This window comes from Plectropomus leopardus, chromosome 15 (assembly GCF_008729295.1).
Source record: "Plectropomus leopardus isolate mb chromosome 15, YSFRI_Pleo_2.0, whole genome shotgun sequence".
Taxonomy (NCBI): domain Eukaryota; kingdom Metazoa; phylum Chordata; class Actinopteri; order Perciformes; family Serranidae; genus Plectropomus; species Plectropomus leopardus.
In genome coordinates this window covers 4,921,465-4,947,080 of record NC_056477.1, presented here as the reverse complement: position 1 = coordinate 4,947,080, position 25,616 = coordinate 4,921,465, and the positions used below count along the sequence as shown (strand labels likewise).

The 25,616-nt window shown below is 40.6% G+C and overlaps 1 protein-coding gene across 2 annotated transcripts in view; it reads left to right on the top strand.

Annotated features, from left to right (window-relative positions):
- Positions 1–25,616, top strand: part of LOC121954604 (WD repeat containing planar cell polarity effector) — a 91,164-nt gene that overhangs the window by 8,471 nt on the left and 57,077 nt on the right. Inside the window, exons 3-8 of one of the 2 annotated variants that reach the window (XM_042502206.1) lie at positions 5,866–5,950; positions 10,690–10,734; positions 17,758–17,808; positions 20,453–20,523; positions 22,153–22,212; positions 23,063–23,177. In XM_042502206.1, coding sequence (XP_042358140.1) covers positions 5,890–5,950; positions 10,690–10,734; positions 17,758–17,808; positions 20,453–20,523; positions 22,153–22,212; positions 23,063–23,177 — 403 coding nt within the window. In that variant the 5' untranslated portion in view covers positions 5,866–5,889. The remainder of the gene's footprint in view (positions 1–5,865; positions 5,951–10,689; positions 10,735–17,757; positions 17,809–20,452; positions 20,524–22,152; positions 22,213–23,062; positions 23,178–25,616) is intronic. The other variant, XM_042502207.1, reaches the window with a different exon arrangement.

The following is a 25,616-nucleotide window of genomic DNA, read 5'->3' as shown; positions in this document are numbered from 1 at the left end:
CTTGGCCAAGAAGAAGTTTTCAATTTTTCAAGTCTGTGAGAGATTTTGGATGTCCTTAACCAACCAACTGTAATTGTCTTCATCCTCACCATCATCATCTTGTCGTATCTCTCGAGACGACCTGTTTGGCTTCTCCGTCATTCAAAATCAAGACCAAATTAAATCAAACATGCCCAAAGTACAACCAGATAATTTTATTTTGGAGAGGTCAGAGTGTAGCCTTGTTTTAAAAGAAAATTAAAAATATCATCCATATCATCCATCTGTATATGCAGTCTTAGGTGAAGACATGTCAGTCTTCCACCGGCATGTTAGAAAAGTTATTGGTAGGAGTCAAAGAACGATGTTTGTGCTGAATACCCACCTGGACACCCTTCGCAGCCGGACATGTTGTATCCATGTATACATTCAGAGCATTTAAAGAACAATAGCTCTGTGTTAGATTTTGTTAGCTTAAATAAATATCCATTCTGGCTGTTGAGAGCAAGAAAGAGTGAGAGATGGGACCGGATTACGATCCTGATATCTCAGAAAGGCTTTCATTGTTTCTCTCTGTCTCAGCTAAATATTTACCTATAGTTCTGTCCGTGACTTTCTCGTGCTGTTTCTTGCACACACAAACACACATTGAAGCACACTCATACAAAGGCACTTTCTTCTTTCTCTTTGCACACATACAGACACTCACACATGCTCTCGCACTCAGTAACCACCCAGAGGGGACAGTGGAAGAAGAGCAGAGAAAGAGATGCAGAGAGCAGACAAGGTCGTAGTTCCTGTAGACTGTCTTTGAAAGAGGAGTCGTATGTTTTCCCTCCCCTCCTTTGATGTTAAAGCAGCCTCTTTACTAGTGTAAAGACAGGGTACAATAACCTAGACCCCCCCACCCCCTCACACAGCCCTCTGTACGCTGGCCGCACACCCCCACAAAGCTCTGCGGGGGGACAGGTAACCCACAGCAACCCCAGCCAGAAATCAGAATGAGTGTGGCAGCTGTCCAGGACCTGTGCAGCATGGTGTGTGTGTGTGTGTGTGTGTGTGTGTGTGTGTGTGTGTGTGTGTGTGTGTGTGTGTGTGTGTGTGTGTGTGCGTGTGCGTGTGCGTGTGCGTGTGCGTGTGCATATGTGAGTGAACATTTTTGAGTGCAGTGAAGTCACTGTACCAGTCTTGTAGCTTTCAACAAAATGTGAAACCATTTCAAAATCACAGAATATTGTTGTTTTTCAACACGCTGCTCAGTTTAATTCATACCTGTGTATGACTGGGTATTGGGACTCGATACCTTTTTAAAGTATTGACCCAGTAACCTAATATTAAGTCGTATCGAAGTGTTTTCAGTCAAAAGATTGTTTGCTGTAGGGGTCTGAACCCTGACACTTCTGACTCCGTGTCAGATCAGCAAACTCTCTGCTACTGCCGTCTCTGGAGCTGCTGTCCTCCTAGAGGACGTTCTGCCCGGTTAGCACGAGCTAACAGAGCAGCTGCAGCTAACATCTAACATCGAGCCATTAAATGGTTCCCTCAAACTCACACTGACACAGAAATCTTTAGACTGTTGTTCAACTAGTTAATACTGGTGAGGCAACATTAGCCATGTGATGCCAACAGTTAGCCTTGTCACCGTGTGTGTGGCAGGCTGAACTCTCACAATTGTCCTTGGCACCAAGCTAACTTTCGTGTAGCAGCAGCTACAACTCATACAGTTGTACACGGTTGAGCATGGTCTATTTGATTTGTGTGCTGTGATGCCACCAAAACATTCAAAAATATAGCTGTCCTTCAAGCCACTGCATTCGCGAATGAAGTACTCTGTTGGTCTCTGTGCCACTTTAAGGGTATTGGTATCATAATTTCTTACCCAGCCCTATATCTGTGATAGGTTTTATACGTTACTGTCCTCAAATTATGCCATCACACTGCCTTCTTTTAAAGGCAGGTCTATAAACGGGGCTTCGCTGAGCTGCATATCATGCTTTTCTGGGGTGTTTGTTCTGGTAATGCAAGTTCGATCGATAAGGATGTGACTGAGGACTGTCTGTGTGTATTTATGTGCATTTTTCTAACTCATCTGTGAGTAACAGGTAAACGCAAGGCATGGCAACTTCAATTTACGAAGTCACATTTTATTAGAGGATACAGGAAAAACAATACATACACAAGAATACAGTTAGTAAAATCTGAAAAATGTAAAAACTACAAAAGAAAAGGAGTCAATAAAATAGAAGAAAAATGGCCCTTACACAAAAACGGCCGATGAACCATTTAGCCACCTCACAGAAACAAACAGACACACACTGTATATATTATACAGTGTATATATTAATCAATCAATCATAAGGCTAAGAAAAGAGCTTGTGACAGATCTGCAGTCATCAGGCAGTCTGTTTCAGAGAACAAAACCAAAATAACTAAAGCAGCCTCACCAGATCTGGATTTTACTCTTGGTACAGTTAAAAAAAACACCTACATGATGACCTAAAGGGGTCTGATCAGAATGTAGTTGCAAATGTGCAGGGGAGTCAAACCATTAAAAATGTATTTCTATATTGCACCAGCGAAGTTAATGCAAGTACTGGAGCCATATATTTGGATTTCCATGTAAATAGGCCGGAGTGGGAGTCATTACATGCTGATGTGTAGGATGTGACAGCGGGGAAGATCTGCAGCCACTGTTAATGGACTTATCTTCAGTTACCATTTTAGCACACACAGGAACACCTCGTCCTGAACAAGCACTCTGTCCTTCATTGATGTCTCTCTCTCTCTCTCTCTGTTGCCTTTCCTCATTCATATGTGCCCGCTGGGTTTGTGGACACACACATCATTCCTGCACGCTCACGTTTTTACTCCTGTATTTTCTGTATCTATGTCGGCCCCCTTGTTTCTTCTATTCTGCCGTAAATTCCCCGAGACCCCGACAGCTGCAGAACAAGGTCTCAAGAACTTTTAGTTGAGCCAGATGGGCAATAACTAAATGAAAGCTGGCTGAAATGAGGTTTTCCCTCCAAAAGGGCTGACTTCCTCTAAAAAAAGCTGGTTAGGAGAGGATAAAAGAATCCTCTTATGTCAGTAAACTCGTTACGCCGTCGCTGCCAGGCCACGCTAGCCCCAGCGTTTCCATGGCACCCAGTGTTATCTGTGTGTATTTTTGTTGGGACTTGTAGTTTTGGGGTTTGAGTGGGAAAATGAGATTTTTTTTCACCCCCATACCATGAGGTGCAAGAGGGGAAAGATAAGAGAGAGTCCCCTCTCAGCGTTAACGAGAGAAATAAGAGAGAGGGGATGGAGAGACGCCGAGCATTAGCTGCACAGATAGAGAAATGAATGGCCTGCACAGCAATACTGCTACACCTTTAGCTACACCGTACAAAGACTCTGCACAGACTGTGGAGAATATACTCTCACACACACTACTGTGTGCTGATCTGAGTCCATCCCATGTAGGTTGTAATTTACACAGTGGAGTATCCGAAAGTCAAGAGTAAGGGTCGACAGATTATTGTCCTGGACAATTTTTGGGGCCTATATTTGGCCTTTTGCAGATTATCTGTATCTGTGTTTTTTTTAATGATAGCCGGTAAAATCAATAGCTTAAAAAGTGCAAGGAAAGTGTCAGCATGGGAGGAGCTTTTACTTTGTAAAACCTCAGGGAGCTATTTTTATTTATTGTTTTTTTTATTTGAATTTTCTCTTGACTTTATAAAAAACGTTTCTGGGAACTTGCTGTATTTAACGCTGAAAGTTTTAGTTTTGATTAAACATTTTCTAAAGGAATTTAAACAAATGTTAAACTGAGTTTGTTTTATTCCAAAATCTAAATATTGACAGAGAGATTCTCATTTTTATTGTAAATGCATATTGGTGCCAAATATTGGTTATCGGTCTCATAAACTACTATTATTAAGCAGTATTGTTTTTTTATTTTTATTAATTTTTATATTAGCCCTGCTGTGTGTGTCAATATTAGTCAACCCCTAGTCAAGAGCAGGTGTAATTGATATCTTATTGATTCCACAGTGGGAATTTCTTCCTCAGAAGTGGCTCAGTACTCAGTCGGGACTCTGCTCACACAGACAGAAAAAATAACAAACTATCATTATTAAAGGCAAAATCCCACAGAGGAGAACAAAAGTTAAATGACTGAAAAATAAAGTCAGTAATAAAGGCGCAGGGATAGCCAGCACCTGTCAAACACTCGTCCTCTGCTCATTAGCTGATGCGAGGAACACGGCCTGCTTTGTTTTTGCTGTCAGCTCCAAAGTGTGCGTCCGTCACTGCTCACCTCTTATGTGTGAGCGAACGTGCAAACATCTCAGTGTCAGTCTGAGTTCATGTGCATGTCTCTGTCTGTCTTTCTTTCAAGCTGTTTCAATGTGTTTATTGGTCAAAATGTGCACTCTTACCTGTAGAGTAACTGTTATTCCAACTTACAGGGAGTGCAGGTACAACAGGTGCTAGACGTGGTGCTGCATAAGTTTGTTCTGTTGCAGCACTGTTTTTTATGGACTCTTTATGCTTTTTTATGTTACTTTGACCTCTAATTGCTGCTACCAACACTATGGAAAAATTATTAGCTTAAAGCCTCTGGGAACCCAGATCACCAAAAACTTTTTTAAAGATTATTTTTTTGGCATTTTAGCCTTTATAAGATAGGACAGATCTATAGCGTGAAAGAGAGACAGAGAGTGGGGACATTGTCTTCATTGATGTGGTTCCTGCCATTGATGCCACACCAAAAATTTTCTTAATATGTGAGTTAAAGTCTTACATGCATAATAAAATACATCAAATATGATCAGAAATTAGCCTCAATCCAAATATGAAATACTGTCATTTCGATTTTTCACAGTTTCCTGAAGCAGCATTGATTTGGGTGTGGTTATCCCCAATCATATGTCATATTAGATTTAGGAGTCAAAGGGCTGAACTACACCGACTCCATGGCTGTCGTCATGGAGATGAGGGACGGTTGTTAAAAGTGGGATCCAAGGAGTTGTCAATCAAAACATGATCTGCCACGCCCACACCGTGTGGAGAAACGCTGTTATCCTAAAATGAGCTATTTGAATTTTCATTCAGAGTTTGTAGATACTTAATGAGACACTCAGCTCTGATATAACATGCATTCTTACTATTTTAGGCCACATTTCCAAAGCTTTAAATTCAACAGTGAGTTAAAAATAAATTAATCAGGTCACTAGAAAAACATAACCATTACTGGTACTGTATTTCTATTTCTATTTTTCTATTACGTTTTTTTAATTTTCTATTGATATTTTTATAAACTTTTTATATACAACTCCACTTCCACTGTGCTGGCGTTAGAGTGACTGTAACGAACCACAATATCCTCCTGGGATCAATAAGTATTTCTTTTTCTGATTCTGAAAACAAAAAGTAAATTTTCTGTTCTGCTGATAAATGTTCGGTCATCAATGTATTGTGTCTTATCTGTGAAATAGAAGTAAATAAAGGTTTCCTTGCCACTGCAGGAAATGGTTCTCTATTCACAAAAATAAACAGGAGGTCTGTGTCAACGTGACATTTTAGATTTCTTACCGTTAGAGTTTCAGTGTAGAAGTATAAACCTGGCTAAAAGTCAAAAGGGGACATTGCCTTATAGGAATTTATCTTTGCTTTACGTAAATGCTTTATAATACTATAGAAAAGTGCTGTTTTGCTTTTGTAGCTTCGTGGTCGTAGTAACTGCAGGTCACATGAGTCTGTGTATGCATACATGCACACTTTGTTTGACTATTAGGTTTATTTATGTCAATCTATTATGTCGTCTTGTCAAGATATGCATCTGCGGTTGTGTTTGGCTCCTTCATTTGTTCTTTCGCTCTCACTCTTCCCTCCCTGCAGACTCGGGTTACACTCCTCCGTCAGATGGCGTTTTGCCTGGCTGAGCTGCACTTGTGGTCCACCAAGAGCTCACTCCAAGTCAAAGGTAGCACTTATCACCGTGTTCAATCTCCCCCTCTCTCAATAATTCTCTCTGTCTCCTTTCTCTCGTCCCACTCACTCCGTCTTGCTCCGCGTCTTTCTGTCGTCACTCACTTTGTTTTCACACCTTCTCCTCACCTTCACTGATATCTACTTTAACAATCTGACTCTCAGTCAACGCCATTTCTCTCTGTCTGTTTTCACTTTTTCTTTGCTGTCTTCAGACTCTCCCTCCACCAATGTCTGTTTATTGCATAATGCACGACGTTCTTTATATTGTTTTTACAACATGAAAATGTTTGTCTGGACAGTTTAAAGTGTAATTGCTCAGCATAACCACAAGAAACTCACAAAACCAGTGAAACATCTGAAGGTCTCCTGAGACTACACACACGCTGACTAATGTTAAATGTTTAAAAACATAGGAAGAAGGAAATGAGCACCTCAGGAAGAAATGAGCCAAACATTTGCAAGATATCAGTAAAAAGGACAAGGAGTCACCTGAAAATTAGCACAAAAAAAGGGCACACAAAAAATACAATAGGAAAGTAAAACAAAAATAAACACACAAAACAAAAAGCAGAAATTAACCCAAAAAAAGTGCTTCAAATTCTGTAAAATAATATTTTTTATAAATGGATAATTTGAAATAAAGTTTTCTGTACATTTTTGTTTTTTCAAAAATAATTCTCTGTCTTTTTTGATACGTCTGCCAGTCGCTGATTTTGGTGCCCGACAGACTCCTCATCTGAGTCCGGGTCTCACTGAGGCTCAAACGTGTGGCTGAATCTCTCTGTTTCCTCTAACATTAGCCGTGTTGATGCGCACTGCTCTTTCAGCAGCCACACTGCATTTATTCATATTTCTAATTTCTTTTGGCACTCTGGCAGTCCTCAAACCTTTTCAAACATCCCGTTTCCCTTTTTTGTATGTACGTTATTCTTTCCAAAGGAAGTTATTCGCATTTGTCTAATTCAATATGTGACATTTGGATTATTAGGCAGACACTTAAAACCTGTCTGGGTTTGAACTTTAAATATTTGGTCAGCTTTGTTACTATACAGGTGTGTCGTGCTCTAATCAAATATAAGTTATCAGTCTGTCATTGGAGGAAATGAAACAAAAACAAACTTTTGAAAGTCTTCTATCAGGATGAGCTGTATTTGCCAGATATGTGGACACACAAAGAATTTAACTCTGTTTTTCACGTAACGTTACAAGCACACTACTGAAGAAGTCAGCTGCACATCACTCCACCAACATACACTGAACGAAAGCGAGCAATTCTTCCCCATGAGGCCCGGTGGGCGCAGTGTAAGTTTGACTTTTCTGGCAGTTTTTGTGCGTTTTCCTGCTCGCCACCTATCAGTCCATCTCCTCTGTCAGACAGAAATGCTCTGTTTCTCCATTTTCTTGTTTTCTCCTCCCTTCCATTCTGTCTTGTCTTTCACAGTCTGCTGAGCTTTAGACGAAGATAGTGTCTCTCTGAGGCTGACTCTGTTGTGTGTGTGTGTTTATGTGTATACACAAAGGTACGACAGGGTGTATATCCCAGGTGATGGTGACATATCCTTATTTGTTTGTGTTTTTTTTCCTGCTGTGTGTGTCTTTCTGCTATCTTGGAAAAATGTGGATGGATACATCTGAGCGAAGAGGCCTGGTCGCTCAGGTGTGACGCTCCCTATCACCACCTTCCTTACATCATATACATCAGCCTCAAAAACAAAAATATGGATTCATAAAAACAGCTTCTACTGTGTGACGCTGTGAAAGAAATCTTTTTTTATGTGGTTTGTGTGCATGTTTTACATGCGTTGATGATGTTTGCGACATCCCTCACAGCCTTCTGCTGTTTGGCTCTGAGCAGTTTGTGAGTTAATCGCTTTGCACAAGAAGACCTCAGCAGATTTTATTATGAAAAAAAATGTGTTTATCCTTCTTCCACAAGAGACTAGTTTAGTTTAGGAGTTAGTACAAACTGGCCAGAGTTTGGAGGTTTATTTGCTAAATGTTAAGGAGAACTTGGACGTTTGACCTTTACTGTGAAGATTAATAAATGCGCAGAATTTGACACAAGAAGGCTGTTTTCACATAATCTGGAGAAAAAGCGAATCTAAGTTTAAGAATTGCACGGACAAGAGTGACTTTTGTGACATCTTGACTAGTTAGGAAGCCGATCAGCATCCAATATATATGACAATAAACTGTCTTTACAGCTGGGAAAGACAGAGACAGTTATTGGCACTAAATACAAGCTTAAGATAAATGATGCTGATGAGGTACAGTGTGAAGCAAATATCGAAAAACGGTGTCAAATACCAGATCTCTCGACCAATCTGTCTTTGGGGAAGAATCTGCAGCAACAATCTGATCTAAAATTGCAATAAAGCTGAAGTTTGTTATTTCCTTGCAACCATTTGCTAATATTAAGGTGAAACTTTTAGTTGACTTATTAATCCAGCGCCACTTCAACTACGCTCGTGCTGAAAGTAGGCTTCACCAAAAGCTTAAAAGCAAAATGCAGGCAGTGCAGAATAATGGAGGATAGAGGGGTCAACAACAAAATGTATGTGAGCTATAAAAAACACAACTAAAATGTACTTTATATTATGAATATTTCCACCCCTTTACTTTGCCATCAGACAATAATTTCCAACGGGGAACTAAAGTCGTCACTTTGCTCTCCTCGAAGACCGACTCCATTTAGTAAAACAGTAATTTAACATCACTGAACACTTGAGCTGCTGGTCGATGGCCGCCTCGATCAGTTAATTAATGTAATTAATTTGTTAATTTGTGTAATTGTGTGACTTTTTGAAAGCGTTTGCTCGGATTTTCCAAAGTCACACAACAACGCAGACAAACTAACGGACCGAAGCAGCAGTAGACGAGCAGCTCCCGTGTTCAGTGAGCTAAAATGACTGAAGCATAGAGGGGGAGCTGAAGCTGTTAACGGCTTCACTTCTGTCTGAAAAAAAGGAGAAGCGAGGAAAATATTCCCAATAAAGCGTCCACCTAAAACAATATTGATTTTCTTGAGTGGGACCATCTTAGGTGGTGAAAATCCGTTTTTCTGCTGTCCCCGTCCACAGCAGTTTATTCCTTAGCTTCCATGTAGGTACTCCTGCCTTTTTCTCCAAACTGGGGGCATGCGATCATTATCTACTTTAGGTAATACATTAACTATGGATAAGCACCTCAAACAGGCCCATGTCATTTCATTCAGTGTTAACGCTCAAAAAAAATGCTTTCTGCGGGTTTAAGAGCATCTTATTCATTGTTTAAAAGAAAACAGTTAAGGTTGGTATTGGCAGAAACTCAAGGTTACAGACCCGCTATCCGTGTCAGAAAAAGTGACATCAAGCCATTACTAATAGTGGTGTGTTTGTGTGTGTTTGTGTGTCTGCCATCAGCTCTCCTGTTGTATTAGTGTGACCTGGCCTCGGGAGCAGCAGCAGCAGCGGCGGCAGCAACAGTAACTGAGCGATAAAGAAACGATGTGTTGTGCGAATCCGAGTCTGGCTGCTTATGGTTTTGGGCCTGCAGGAATAACACTGACAAAAAAGGCTCCGCTCAGCAGTTTGTGTGTGTGTGTGTGTATATCTACCAGAGTGTGTGTGTGTTTGTTTGAGCTTGTTTAATGCTATATGTATGTCGGTCATATGTTTTTATAGCTGCCTGCTGAGTGTGTGTGTGCATCTGCTTTTAAATGTTTATGTTGCGTGTGTGTAAATCGGAGTCAGTCCCTCAGGTGGGATGGGTTAAGGCACACTCCTGTCTTTATTAATACCCCTCTGCCCCCCCCTCTGTTCTGGCTCGGGCCCCCCCACACCCACCCCCCCCCCTCCTCCTCCCCCCCCAGGGGTTCTCTGAACTGTTTTCTGGCCTCGGACCCCCCAACACCCGGTAAATGCCCGAGCGAGTAAAGAAACGGTCTGGGGTGAGGTGGGGCTAAGTCCTGGGGGGGAGGTGGGTGGGGGTTGCTGTTATGGTTTGAAAGGACGCAGTTATAGGCCCACACTGCACTGGTAAAATGGCCGGGCCTCCATCCGGCATTTTGGGGCCTGTTCATTTATATCAAGGGGTTTGTGGGGAGAGTGGTGTGTTGTGCTGACGTGGGGGGTTAATGCATACTGTAGGTGGTTTGGGGGGGGCTGACACACTAGGAATGTGACTTCTTCATTAATGCTCATAGCCCTCCTTGCAGGGGAGGTGCCGGGTGCTTTTGGGATGGCCGGAATGTTTAGTGGTGTGTTGGTAAAGCTACCAGAGGAGAGGGGGTCCCTCCAGGTGGGGATGAGTGGGATAGTTAATTGGCACAAGGGGGTAGAGTCCTAAGAATAAGAGGGTTTTATTAATACCCCCTCCCTTGTGCCCTGTCGGATCCGTAAATGTTAATGATTTTTCCCTGCGTTAATAAATCGAAAAGAAGGCACTTCCCTCAGGTTTTGCCTGGGACCCCCCCACTGAGGAACAAGGCCTTTGTATAGGCTCTTCGGTATTAAACACACCAACACCACCCCATCAACTAGAAAGCTACACACACACACACACCCACCCACCCTCCTCCTCCTCCCTCACAGGGTCTTATCTGAACTGTGGTGCTGGCAGACGGGACAGGCCACTGGCTGATAGCGATTGTTTATCCCACGGTGCGAAATTGCTGATCTGTCTTCTGCTTTTCCCTGACAGCTAGATGTTCATCTCTCTCCCCCCTCTCTCTCCCTCTCTCTCGCCCCACAGATACAGATATTGGCACCTATCAGTACTACGATAAAGGAGAGCCAGGTAAATAGTGTTTTATATTGGATGTCTGTTTGTGTTTAAGATAAGTTGCATTTTGTCTTGTTTTCGGAAAGTATGTGATTTCCTTATATATGAAGAAGGGCTTTTTGCTGCCTCCCACGCTCCCATAAGCTGTAAAAACACACACAGACACACAAATTATTGGTCCTGCGTATTTCACCCGTTAGCCACACACACACTCATGTCCACACAGAGCATATTAGTATGTAGGATTTACAGCCTAAAGCCTTATATACACATGCACATACACACACACACACACACACACACACACACACATACACACACAGGTTATTAGGCCTCCGTGGTTCTATCTCTTACACCGAGTGTGTTCCTGTTGACCCGGGGTCTTGCCGTACAACGATAGGGAAACTAAACTGTTGACTTTCTCCTAGATCACATAGCAGGAGGCCCCATGTAGTCCAGCCTCATATTGCCTCGGGCCAGGAGGCTTCCCTTACCGTCAGGAAGTGCTCAAATCGCTCCCCCACGGTCCTCGCAGTGCAGGGACGGGCTGCTTATCCTTCGTTTTTCTTTTTTGTTTTTTTTTTAAAGGAAATGATGTGTTTTGTGAGCATTGTTAAATTTCCCAAAGAGGGTTGCTACATCATCATCTATGTGCCACGCCTTAAAAATGTACCTTGCTGAATACATTCAAACTAATTTCCCAAAGTCAGCTTTTCCAAAATTACACTTATGTTCCCAAGAGGTGCTCCAAATTTACAGCTCAAAATTCTGTGGCTTAATCTTTGTCCAAAATTTTGGTAGATTATACAAATGTATAAAGAATGTAAATAGCGCTGGGTGAAATGAAGAAAATCAAATATCACAGTATTTTTCACCAAACGCTTTGATATTGATATATAGATTATAATTTTGGGTTGACTATTGGTACCTCAACAAAATATTTACACAATGAGATTTTTTAAATGAATAATCATCAGTGCTGTGGATATTATGACTGAATGAGTGAAGGCAAATGATAGGACAGCTAGAAAAAAAAGTCGGAGACTCAACTCATCAGTCGGAGACCCTCAGTTGACCGAGGTTGCTTCAAGTCGAGCAGTCGTTTTTTTCAGCTTTCAGCAAGTTAACACAGTCTCTCTGTTTTGTTGATATCTAGAGTCGTTAGCTTGTTAACTTTATATAGATTATAGATTATAGATTTGATGGCCGCTGTCACACTGAACGTCCCGCTAAGCCCCGTTCAGACTTTAAAACTTTGTGTGGAAAACAAAAGGAATCATTGAATATTCAAACTAACCGGCCAAATCTGATGTGATTGACATAATTCTGAATCCGGTACAGCCCTGCTTACCATACTACAATATCCAAACCTAATATGACCTAATATAATACTGTTACATTGGAAAACAATGAACCAAACTTTTACGTCACCAGTAGAACTATATTTCCCCACTTAATAAGCCCTTCTGCTATGCCAACAGGTTATCTTATCTTAAAGTTTGTTTTTAAACATTTACAATCGAGTTTACATTATCAAAAGTAGGCTGCTGCTAATATTTCTTTTCCTTTAGAAAATGTTGTGACTTCAGGTGTGGCGGTGGCTCAGGAGGTGGAGCCGTCCATTTATCCAACGGTGGTTCGATCCCCAGCTCCTGCAGTCCAAATGAGTGTGTGTGTGTGTGTGTGTGTGTGTGTGTGTGTGTGTGTGTGTGTGTGTGTGTGTGTGTGTTCATTCCTGATCAGAAGCCTTTTGCCAAAACTGTATGAGTGTGTGTGTGTGTAGCATTTTAAGTGGTCGCTAAGACCAGAAAAGAACTAAATAAATGCAGTTCATTTACCTTTTATCTATCACACGGGAGACTGTGTGTATTGTTTTCTGTCTATATTTTAAATTTGAGTATTATTAGGTTATAAAAATACCTTCTTTTATTTAAAAATTAATTCAGTACCTGCAATAATTAACTTTTAACAGCCACCTGGGGAAACTAAATGCTCCAAACACAACATCAGCATATTATCACCTTTTAAGGTAATACAAGGAAAATATTAGCAAATAGACTCATATTTGTGTCCACTGGATGATTCAAAGTATGATTTTTAGTTGTATTTAGTCTCTCCTGCTCCACTGTCTTCACCATCCAGTCTCTAACTTTGTCTTTCTGCTGTTTTTGCTGCTTAGTTTAAATGGTTGAAATAGTTATTTATGTGCTGGAATAGAGGTGATGAGAGAGATAAAAATGAACCAAAACAATTACGTTTTGGGCCGTAAAACCAAAATAAAGACGGTAGAACGCTCTGAGGGGAGCCGCAGAGTTAGGTGATAATTATTTGAAGGTTCAAATACACCTTTAAAATCAGCTGTTTGATGCATTGTGAATATGAACAGTTGATTAGAGCAGCTTTAAATCGGACATTTCTGAGTGCATAAACCCTCTCTTGCCCGTCGTTCTCTATTTTTAAAGACATACTGTAAATATCTCTACTTTTCCGTGCTTCCTCAGTCAATCCTGTTTTTTGTGTCTCTTTCTCTACGTCCTCATGTCTTCCCTTTTGTTACTGTGCCTCTTTCAGATGTTTCCGCCTCTCTTTCGCTGATTTCCTCCTCTTTGTCTCAGTTTTTCTCCCACCATGTATATTTTTGTTCCCTCTCATTTTGTGTACAGTATGTCTCTCCCTCTCATCACGGGGTCCTCTCCCGTCTCTCTCTCATCTGAGAAGCTGCCTTCTCTTTCATTCCAATCTTCAGTGGGGAGACGATGCTCTCGCTCCAAATCCTTTCATTTGGAGGATTACTAAAGTGTGGCTTGATATCAGAGTGGAGGGAGGACAGGGGGAGGAAGAGGAGGGGAGAGACAGAGCAGGGGAGCACTTCCCAAAAGTATCACAACATTTTCACACAGCGCTGTGACGACAGCTCAGGTCATGATACGACTGCATGTTAAGTAGATCACATTAGATTAGTATAAAATGTTAGTTTGATATTTTGAATGGACACTTAAACATTCATCTTAACATCATAAATTGAATGTGTCTAACAAGAATATGACCAGTAATTTAGTTTCCCCATGTAAACACAGCAGCACAGATACACACTTCAGAGTTTTACACACTAGAGAGAGGAACATTAAACACATATTCTCATCAAACTCTCATTAATTATGCATAATGACTCATAAGACTTATTTTGTATACTGTAATGTACTGTTGCATAAGCATATACAATGCTTGTTTTAACATCAGTCAACCATAATATACTAATTTAAAGTGAGCAGGCTGACCATCTAAATACACTGACATTAAACAAATAAACAAAAATGTGCACGTGTGTTCAAAACAATATACTGTCTTAATATTTTGGCTCTTATTACACAAATCCATTTGGCATTCAAAGTCCTTGAAAAACTGCTTCATATTTTAGGCACATTATACAATGTACTCACACTATAACATTTAATATTCATCACTTAGTAAGCAACAAAGTAAGTTTTTTGTCTTTTTTTTTTAAAATCTGGTTTTTATTCATTAACTCAAAATATTGGCTTATCTGGGTCATTAGAGGCTTGTGAGTGCATTCGATTAAATTTGATTGACTGATTAATAAATCCACCATCTGCAGAGTACAATGTTAGTTTTTTTCCCACTTGTCTGGTTCAGTAATCTATGTGCCATTAAATCAATTTTTACTTGCCATTATAAAAGCTTTTAAATTTATTATTAGTTTTCAAATAACAAAAAAAGACTAAAAATAAATGTTCATGTTTCATACATAAGCAGGCCCTGGAGGAGAGGATGTTGGTGACCTGAAAGATGCTATCAGTTCCTGTTATGGAAGTCAAGAGGTTTTAAGAAACTTCCTTTGAAAAAATTTACTTCTTTCACTCACATCCGCTAATGTAACACAACTACACTCCTGTTTCCAAGATGATTTAAATGCTCATTTGTGATTTAGCTCCTGAAATTTGTTTTTGATTACTCTGATTTCTGTATTCATGCATTGGTGCATAACATCACCTGCATCCTAACTGGCCACCTTGAAACTATCGAAGAAGATGCGCAGTGAAAAAGAGAAATAAATCTCTAATGTGAAGTAACATTAGTAACATTTGTTCATGAAAGACTCGATCACTCACAGTAAAGAAGCTGGTACAATAACCAACACCATATCTTAACCAGAAATCTTGATTTTTGAGCTGATATTTTTCCAGGTGTTGTTTTTAACCCCTTGAAACCTGAGCAAATTGACCTGACTTCTTCAAAAAACATGGGAACAAGGCAATTCGCAACTTAACAAGAAATTGCACAAATAATTAGCAAGAAATAAGTAGAAAGTTACAAGTAAATTACCTGAAAACAAAAATAAATGAAAAAAAAGAAAAAATGACCTAAAATGGTATAAAATAATATTTTGTTTTCTGTAACATCATTTTAAATATATAATTATGAGAATGATAGTTTTCTGGATATTTTTTCCGAGTTTTTTTCTTTTTTGAATAATATCTAATAATCCCCCCAGCTAATTTTCAGGTTACTAACTTGTAATTTTTAAGTAATATTTTGTAATTTGCACGACATTTGTTGCTATATCACTTATTTTCTCCCCCCTTTTAAAGAAATCAAGCTCAGGTTTCAGAGGTTCAAACGCTCAGAAAAGGAGTTTGAACGCAGCACAAGAAACTTGATGTCAGTCCAGGTGTTAAAGGGTTAAGTGTGCACTCAGCTTTAAATGTCCATGGACCAGATGTAAAACTTTGAGTAGCCCTGCACTAAAATAATCAGCTACCTCCCCATATTTATCATAGAACGATAATTACGCAAGATAGCAAAGATATCTGCTGTGCCGTGATTCGTTGTTCCCCATCTCATGGCGTGTGTTGCACAATGTTGTGTTTCAAAAGTCGCACTTTATTAATCTCAGGACGCAGCCTTCATGCCCTGAAAAACAGGCACTTTTGAACGCTTGCATTCTTTGTGTTTACTAAAAAATAAATGGAGTTGAGAGCCCAGAAAACACTGCATGTATGGCCCCGAAGAAAATATGTTTTTAGGGCCTTTTAAACTGGAAAAAAAGTATTTCCTTCTTTTTGTGTGCGCACTCAGTTGCCAGGTATTACATTACACTCCATTAGATTAAGCCCAGTGTACCCAACAGTCATGCAGTAACTTCCACTCATGTTTTTGTTGAAATGGCTTTGAAGAGGTGTTGATTTAACTATTTGACCATTTTTGGAGGCTGTGTTGCTGTTCTAGTTCTATTGCATTACACTGACAGATGTCTGTTATTTTTGTCCACCTTATTTATATCAATGACGACAGGCTACATAAAAAAAAAAAATCCTCTCTGGGGCGTTGGTGGCTGAGTGGATAAAGCAGGCACCACATTAATAAAGGCAGTGTCCTTGCTGCAGCAGCCTTGGGTTCAGCTCCCACTCAGGGCCCTTTGCTGCGTGTCGTCCCCACTCTCTCTTTTCCCCTTTCACGCTATTGATCTGTCCTATCTAATAAAGGCTAAAATGCCAAAAAATACTCTTAAAAAAAACACCTCTCTATAAAATAGTTCTGTTTATATCAGTGGGACCACGTTGTTTGGTCCATGTATTGGTGTTGTCGCTCCGGATATCAGCATCATTGAAGTGACTGTGACGTTCAGTATTTGCTTGTGTTAGTTCCACATCTCCCCACTAGAGGTAGACCCAGGCTCATTGGAGCAGCTCCGAGGGTCCCCTGCAGCCAAACACCCCCCTCCTCCACCTCCACCCAGCCCCAGAGCAGGTGCCCATGTCTGGGCCTGTCTGGCCCCTCACCCCCTTATCTGATTAATACTACTAATCCTGGAGGTGTTCCTGCCTGCCAGAGAGGCCGGCCACCACACTGGCCACTTTCTTGCTCACAGTGACCGGGCCACGAGGCAACGTTATGGGTTACAGTTTGCCAACAAGGTCTCTTGGTGCTAAAGGGAGGATGTTTGAGCTCCAGCTTAGTTTCCCGTTCCCCACAATCCACATCACATGGACAGACATGAGTCATTTATATCCCAAAACACCAGACACATGCTTCAGATGTGACACGCTAAAGGCACAATCTGTCACTGCTTGTGGGTAATGTGGTCAAAAGTTTTTGGAGGGAAGTTCTTGACCTGGTTCGTAAGATAATGAAACCGAAAATCCCTGTTGGGAGCTGTGAATCTTGGGTATTTATCCAAGTGATTTTACCGTGCGCTAATAGACTTGTGTGTCCTACAAGCTAAAAGAGCAACAGCTAAGGGAAGAAATATGTGAAAAAGTATGAAGCATTTTATTAAGTATTTATCAATCAGTGTTGGAAAAACTGACATAATTCACAAAAAGGAGAGCGATCAGTTTTTGAAAATATCTGGAGGAGCTTCATGGATTTTTTGAAACCAAATGTTGATAAATATCAATAAAAACAAAGGAGGACTGAGATCAGGACAATTGGAAATAAGAATATAAAGTCTTGTAGCCCATGTAATCTTCATGATTTCTGTGTATTGAAATCACTGTATCATCTATGTTTCACCTGTTTTTTTGTCTGTTTTGTTTTTTTAGGGATGCACGATATTGGATTTTTTCCCCCAGATATCTGATATATAACAGCTCATTTGGCTTTGATCATCAAGTCTCTTCTGTAGTAGAATAAGCATTATATAATGGATACTCCGTTTTCGTGATGTCCCACCAGAAGATGGAGACATGAAATATGATGCTTTTCATAATTTGTAATATTCATTCATTGTTCAAAATAAGAAAAGTACTTCAACTTGGGGTTTATGTTTTGTACATGTTCATTTTTGTCAAAAAATTTCATTTTAAAGCCAATATCTGCCGATACCGACGATATGTGATATTGTAGTGCATTCTTATTTTTTTGCTTTTGCTTTCTTTTGTTTGGTATACCATATTCGCTATTATTTCTAAGTGATATTTGTTATAATTTAAAAAAGTTGTTAAAAAAAAGACTTGAGTCATAATATATATTCCAAATCTAACCCTTTAATTGACCTTTTTATTTTATTTTTTCCAGCCTCTTCCCTGGAGCATCACTACTACAATGAGAAACTACATTTCAGTGAAGGTAAGTTTCTAACAGAGGAGTTCAAAGTCTGATTGAGACAATTTATTCTTCACGTCCACCCGTGTGTGTGTGAGAGTTTCAGCCCTAACAATCTTCCCAGTGGATGACCATCTTCAAGAAATCGCTGTCCTCGTCAGTCAGCTGTCCCACATCCTCTGTTCTCTCCCTCCCTCCCTCTCTCTGCTTTTCACCCAGTAGTGGAATACAAACACCCTTATCAGGAGACGAACACTCGTCCCCCCTGCCCTCCCCTCCCTCCTGACCCCCCCACCCTCCACACCCTCATTTGCATGCATCTGTTTACCTCCTCTTCCCACTTATTCTTAATAGAGAATCCCACTCCTTAATGGTTCGTTTCAGTGAAGATGAAAAGAAAGAGTGTAAAATAAACACATAGGGGAGTGATTGCTCCATACTGAAAACAGCAGTCCTTCCTTTCCTTTTTTTTTTTCCTCCTCTCACTGAACTTCATGTATGTGCGTGGGCAGAAGCAGATGCACAAATTCAATTAGCTGTTTTTTTTCCCTTCATATCCTTCCCTCCCTCTGTTTAACCACTAGAGATGGAGGGGAAAAGGGAGGGCTGGGAAATTAAAATGAAGGGGCCTTGGTGTGGTACGTGTCGAGATATGTGCCGCTAACTGTGAGGTTGCATTTGGGAGATAACTCAACTCAAGAGCGCCAAAAGTCCTCACGATTAAATATTTGCTGCTCCTCGAGGACCGGTTTGTGTGTTTTTGAAGGGACATTTCGCTTTCAGTCGAATATTTTTACTCCTTCAGTGCGGCTACATCAATCTGTAAGCAGCAGATTTCAGACTTTTGCTGCTTTTGGGATTTGGTAGTCAGACATGTAAAACTTGTAACTGCATCAGTGTAGTTTCTACATGGTAAGCTATGGTTTTACATTGAGTCTTAAACTTAAATGAGTGGCATAGCTACTGGTGCTAAAAGTGACCAAAGCTAGCGTCAGACGTTCACAAACTCACCTCTGATCATCTCGGCCATATACTCAACAGATTTCATGTTTTTTTCCTTGTGTTAATACATTCCCAAATGACCATTTGTATTCATTATATAAATTAAACTTTGTTTTTATTACATGCCACTACAGTGAAGAGAATCCTAAAAACAGTCTTTATGAATACATTTAAACTAGCACCACATATAACATTAAAACAGCATCAAAACATCCATTTACAAACTCTCACACAACTCGTGCAGTATTATCCAAGTCTCATTTATGCAGTCGTATGCTCCAAACTTCTTCAAATGCATGCCTTTTCACTAATACACATTTTTCTTCATACATGTAGTGTTATTTTTAAGTGTAGATGGTTTTGCTGAGTGTTGGAGAAATCGGTTGTTTTCTCCAGTTGAATGGAAATAGTTGGTACTCGATTTGTGGTGCTCAAAGTGGCAAAAATTACACTTGAAAAATCAACAGCAATGTCTCTTTTCAGAAATCATGACCCTGTTACTCAAAATAATCCACAGACCTTGTTGTGCACAGTTTGTGTAGGAACTATTTTCTTTCTACCGATCTACACCCGCCAACCAAATCACCGCGCAGAAAGAAACTTGCATGTATCGCCTGTTGGCACCACTGAGCCGAGGAGGACACCTTTAAAGTTGACATCTTGCGCTGTCGTGATCCAGGCCTCTCCCCCATGAGGTGATGCTTCCTTACTGAGTGATTCGGTTGTATGGTGTATTTTTTGGGCACTTTGAGCACCCCGATGAATGCCATTTAGTTCCATTATATTGGAGAAAGCAGACATCTGCTACTCACACCAAAATAATCTAGACTGATAAATGGCACTACAGGTAAGTGAAAAAATGTGTATTTTTTATTATTTTTTTAATTTTAGGATGAATTTTCCCTTTTTTAACAATGCTTTTAGATGATTTTGACTGATTGTTCCAACATAGCTTTTCAATTTTCTTACAATAGAAGACTGAATTTGTAATATAGAACTGACACTAATGCTGCAATTAGTAAATACTTCATAAATGATTAACCTGTTGATTATCTTTCAGTTAATCGATTCATTTGTTAGTCTATAAATTGGAAGAAATTGGTGACAAGCATCAATTGCAACGTTACAGTCCAAAACCGAAAATGACTCAGTTTGCATCAACATCAAAATATCGATATATGCAGTAAATCATAACGTATGAAAGCAAGAACCAGCAGATGTTTGACCTTTTTATTCAACCATTATAAAAATGTTGAAAAAACAAACAAAGCACTAACTCGGGATTTAACTGGATTTGACTCAGAATTTCTCCGTGTGGTGAAAATGGCGCTTAAATTCATGATTGTGCCCTTTACTCTGTATGCATCCACGAACAGATTGAGCATTGCTTTGTGGGACGCCAGCTTCATGTACCTGCATCTCTTTATTCCACCTGACGGTCTTGTCACCACCCTTTATTCCTCATGTCACCCCTCTTCATACTTAGATCTCAACTCCGATATAAAGTTCAACCCTTTTACCCTTTCCGGTTTTTGGTGCCACATTCTTCTGAATTCCCATGAGGGCCTTTAAAAAAAAAAAAACAAAAAAAAAAATTCTCGTATGTCTGTGTTTAAAAGTTCAAGTCACATGATCTTCAGATTCTTCTTGTGTTTTTCCTCCGTAGCTCGAGGCTATTCGTGGACCCCCAGGAACCGCCGACCGGAGAAGCTCCGCGATTCGCTGAAGGAGTTGGAGGTACCCGCCTCCTCTGTTAAACCCTCCACCAGCTCCCCGCCCGGCCTCTACCCCCCGTCTTCTTCCTCCCTCTGGGGATTTTCGGAGTTTTCCCTTTCCGAAACGGCCGATTGATTAACAAATAGGGGCATTCTCTCTCTTTTCTCCCTCTCCCTTCACTCTCCCTGTCGTTCCCGTTTGTTCTCCTCTCTCCCTCTCCTCTCTCATCACCTCTCTTTTGGCCGAGCTCTGTCATCGAGGGGGATATTTGAGGGGATCAGGGGGCTGCAGGCTGCCCCCTCATCCCTCCTCTTCCTCCCTCCTTCTCTCCCTCTCTCAACCTCTCTTTTTTGGGCGAGCTCTCTCATCGGGGGGGATATTTGAGGGGATCAGGGGGCTGCAGGCTGCCCCCTCATTGCTGGAACCTGTCTGTGGCTGTTACACACACGCACGCACGCTCCCCACCCAACCTCCCCACGCCCCCCACCTCCCTCCTCTCACCCGTAACCATTGTCTGGAACCAGAAACACCCCGGCTCACCTCCACACCCTCACCTCCTCCTCCTGCTCCGTCCCTCTCTCCTCCCATCCAATCACCCCAGCTGGGTTTGGAATGTGGCAGGAATGACTGACCTTACACACACACACACACACACACACACACACACACACACACACACACACACACACACACACACACACACACACACACACACACACACACACACACACTCTTTACCTGCATCCTCTTTCAACTCTCCCAGCTCTCTGCTGCAGCAGCAGGTGGTAAGTGTCCGGTGCTTTGTACCACCAAGACAATTAATGCAAGTATGAGCTGCACTGGCATTTCAAAAAGATGGAAACTTTTACTGCAAAGATCACTTTTTCACAACTAGAGCCGAGAAGATACTTTTTCTAGTTTATTACATAACATGAAATGTGCATTTTCAATCCATTTACTAATATTAAAACTACCTACCATTTTTCTTGCGCTGCGTTCAGATGCCTTTGACAAGCTGTTTTACCCCTTTGAAACTTGAGCAAATTGGTTTAATGTCTTTCAAACACATGGAGAAAAAAAGGGAATGATCAACTTGGCAAGAATGTCCAACTAATTGCAAAAAAATAGTAAAAGTGAAGCGGAAAATGACCTAAAAAATTAGTTTTAAAAAGAGAGGAGGATTATTAAAAAAAATCCAAAAAGAAGAAGAAAATGTCCAAAAAACGATATATAGAATTACAGCGATTTTATATTTAAAATATGTTAGAGAAGGAAAAAAATAAAAGAGAGATAAGGAATAATAATTTTTTTTTAAAATAACACTTTCTCTAAGATAATTTTCTTTTATTTTTAATTTTCATTTATTAAGTTTTTGCTCATTTTCAGGTAATTTTCTTGTAACTTCTTTACTCATTTTTGCAGATTTTCGGGGCCATTTCTTTTTAAGTTGCTTGTTGCCTTGTCCCATGTTTTTGAAAGAAACAAACCAATTTGCTCAGATTTCAAAGGGTTAAGGACAGTTCTGTTGCGGTCAGCAGCAGGTCTGCGTTCCCATGTTTACTTGTGTCATCGGGTGCTTTGTCCCCAGTTTGTTCTGTTAGTCTCACCGTCCTTCTGTCTTTCCCTCCGTTTTCTATGACGCTCCTTCAGGAACTGTTGCAGACCAACACCTGCGTTCACACCAGATGGAGGAACAAGCATTGCTGCCAGGTACACACCCTCCTCAGACCACAAACACACACACACACACACACACACACACACACACACACACACACACACACACACACACACACACACACACACACACACACACACACACACACACACACTCTCTCTCTCTCTGTTGGTCCGCCCAGACCAGGCCTCAGACTAAGAGCTTCACTGGACTGTAATACCAGTTACCAGGTCATTTATGGATAATCGGGAACATGTCAAACAAATCATCAGAATTTTGATTTGGCAGTATTTGATCCCCCATTTTGTATTTGTTATTATTATTTATATAGCCCAATATCAGAGGAAACTTGCCTCAAGGGACTTCACGATCTGTACAGCACATGAGAATCTTTGACCCTAAATTCAGGGGAGAAAAACAATGTTTAAAAAAACACTTAAACGGGGGAAAACTGAAGAAATCTAAAGGAAGAGCATCAGATATTGTTTGCATAGAAGAGACTACAAAAGCAAAATTACAGTATGGAAAATCAGCATGATATTAGCTGTTTATCTTAATTGAGGTTGAAGTTTGAGAAAGAAAAATTTAGCTTTGACAAGTGTCTTTTTTCAGAGCAGAGGTTTAACTGAGGATCTTTTTTGGCTAAATTTAATGTAAGTGAGATGCCAACTTGATAAACTCTCATACAGTTTCATTCATTTTATTAATCTTAAAGTGATGATCTTTGGGATGCTTTTTCTTTCTTTCCAGGTTTGAGATTTAACCACTTTTACTGCTGATCTCTGTCAGCTGTAATCTTGTAAGATTATAGTTCATGTTTGTTTATTACTTGTTGTGTGTGTGTGTGTGTGTGTGTGTGTGTGTGTGTCTGGTACCTTGCAGGTGTTGCTGAGCAGTGGCGTATTGGTGACTCTGACTCTAAATGGACCTCAGCTTGATAAAGTGTACGTAGACCGCACATTAGTGGGCCGACTACCAGCCAACACTGTGAGCGATGGTTAGTTACACACACACACACACGCTCAAACACACACACATTGTACAATAACAGTGACTGAGTTCAACTATATTTTAGTGGTGGAATAAAAGTTTCACTTAACTTCTGAGATTTTACGCTTTTAAATAGATTTTTTTAAATTCCTGAATCAATATAATTCAAATGCAGAGGTGGAAAGAGCAATACAAGTCACGTGACATTTTATCTGTTTCAGGAAAAGCAAAACCAAAGCAAGAAAGAACACAATGTTCTCTCATTTAAGGTCTGAAAAACAGAGCGATAGCAGTGCAGGAGCTGAGCAAATCAGTGTGCTGTGCACAGGTCTGCAATGAAAAAAGATTTTACCCAAATTTAAAAAAGTATAGTGTGGATGATAGTGTATGGGAAACACTGCATTAGCTTAATGCAGCACAGAGCAAGGTTACAAACTTCAATGGGATAAAATTGTTAAAAAATAAATACAAAAAAAAATAGTGATCAGTTTATTTGCCACTGTAAGCAAATATAATACTTCTAAAATAAGACTGACATGATCTGCATTGTTTTTGGAAATATGTCTAATGATATACAGCCTTGAGAAGTGTACAATTTAATGTTTACCCATGCTCTAGAGTTAAAAAAAATATTTAAAAAATTGCAATGAATCTTAATATCAGATCACAGTTCTTGTAGAATCCAAACACATTTCACATTGGCGCAAGTATCGTGATAAATCGTCCCATCACTACTCTAAATCTTTGTGGTTTTTCCAGGCTTCAGATAGCTTGTTTTTTTGTCTTAGGAATGCAACATACATTATATGTGTCTACTTCCATAAAAATATATATGTTTTTCCCTCTTTGGATGCTGATGCTGGGTTAGTGCATTGAAGGCTTTAGTCATTTTTGACTGTGATTTTGGTGACTTTGGTGCCACTGATGCTAATCAGAGCTGCTGCAAAACCATCATGCCTGTTACGGCGGTGAAGAATTCTTTCTCCCGTATTGTTGCGATGTTTCCATTCACTGAATGAAATTATGGTTTGTGTATGACTTAAATATTCCTGAGGTTTACTGTGGAGGTTCACTAAGCAGATTTAAGGACACAAGCGTCATTGTTTCCACCACATGGCTGGGCTACCTATCTCTGCCCACAGCCCAGCAAACACAGGGACATTTGCATTCAAATGTTTAAAAGCACAAAACCATCAACCACGCACTTTCTCTCACACTGTCAGCACCGATTGAGTGTTTACACCTGCTCACCCCCCACACACACACACTTCCCACTCTCCTCACCACTTTGTGACGCAAACACCCGCTCACACACACACGAGAGGCAACTCACACACATAACAGGTGCCACAGGTGAGCCAGGCGACTCTGCCAGCTAATTGCGGGCAAATCCTTTTGTGCTGTGTGTGTCCAGGGGCCTTCCCTTAAGAGCATCCATCAGTGTTTTTCTCTCTCCATTGCGCGTTCCTCCAGGGAGTACCCCCCCCCCCCCCCCCCCCCCCACACACCGCGCTCCCTCGCTCTGCAAACCTGGCAGGAGAGAATAAGGGACCGTGGACACCGGCCCAAATCTGCTAATTATTTCTTTCTTTCTGTATCAATTATTTGTTCATAACACCGCCCTCCCTGCTTCCGTCCGGGGTCTCCAGACACCTGATAAAGCCCCCATAGTGCACACACACACACACACACACACACACACACACGCACACACACACACACACACACACACTCACACACACACACAGGCAAACACGCACACACTCGTTCACACATGCATACATATGTAATTACAGACTTTTCTTTTATATAGACCAGCAAGCACTTACCGTATGTCCACTTACATTTACAGGCACACACACAGTATAACGCACATGCACACACCCACGCACACAATGACACATAGTGAGGTCCACACATACACACACACATCCACACACACCCAGGTACATGTACACCCACTCACCTCCCGCTGCGCTCCATTCAAAGCCTCAGAGGCACTAATTATATTGTGTGTGTGTGTGTGTGTGTGTGTGTGTGTGTGTGTGTGTGTGTGTGTGTGTGTGTGTGTGTGTGTGTGTGTGTGTGTGTGTTTGGGGTGGTGGTGGGAGTTGTAGGTTAGAGGCTGTTCTCACATCTGTCACTTGTTAAATTAGCCTTAGACAATTCAGAAGAGAGCCAGACCACATCACGCCATCGAACACATTTATAATGTACAATTATTGAAACAGTTTACAGTTACAATCAAGTTGTGACTGGTGTGTGTGTGTGTTTGTGTTTGTGGTGTGATGTGATGTACCATAGGTACATTTATCTACTTGCTGTCTCTATGCATTTGTTTGTTCAATCACTGCAATGTCAGATCAATTTTTTAAGTCAAGTGCTAAATAGAGCTGCAACCAATGCTGCGTCTCCTGTTCCCTGATTCCATGTGAACGCAACATAG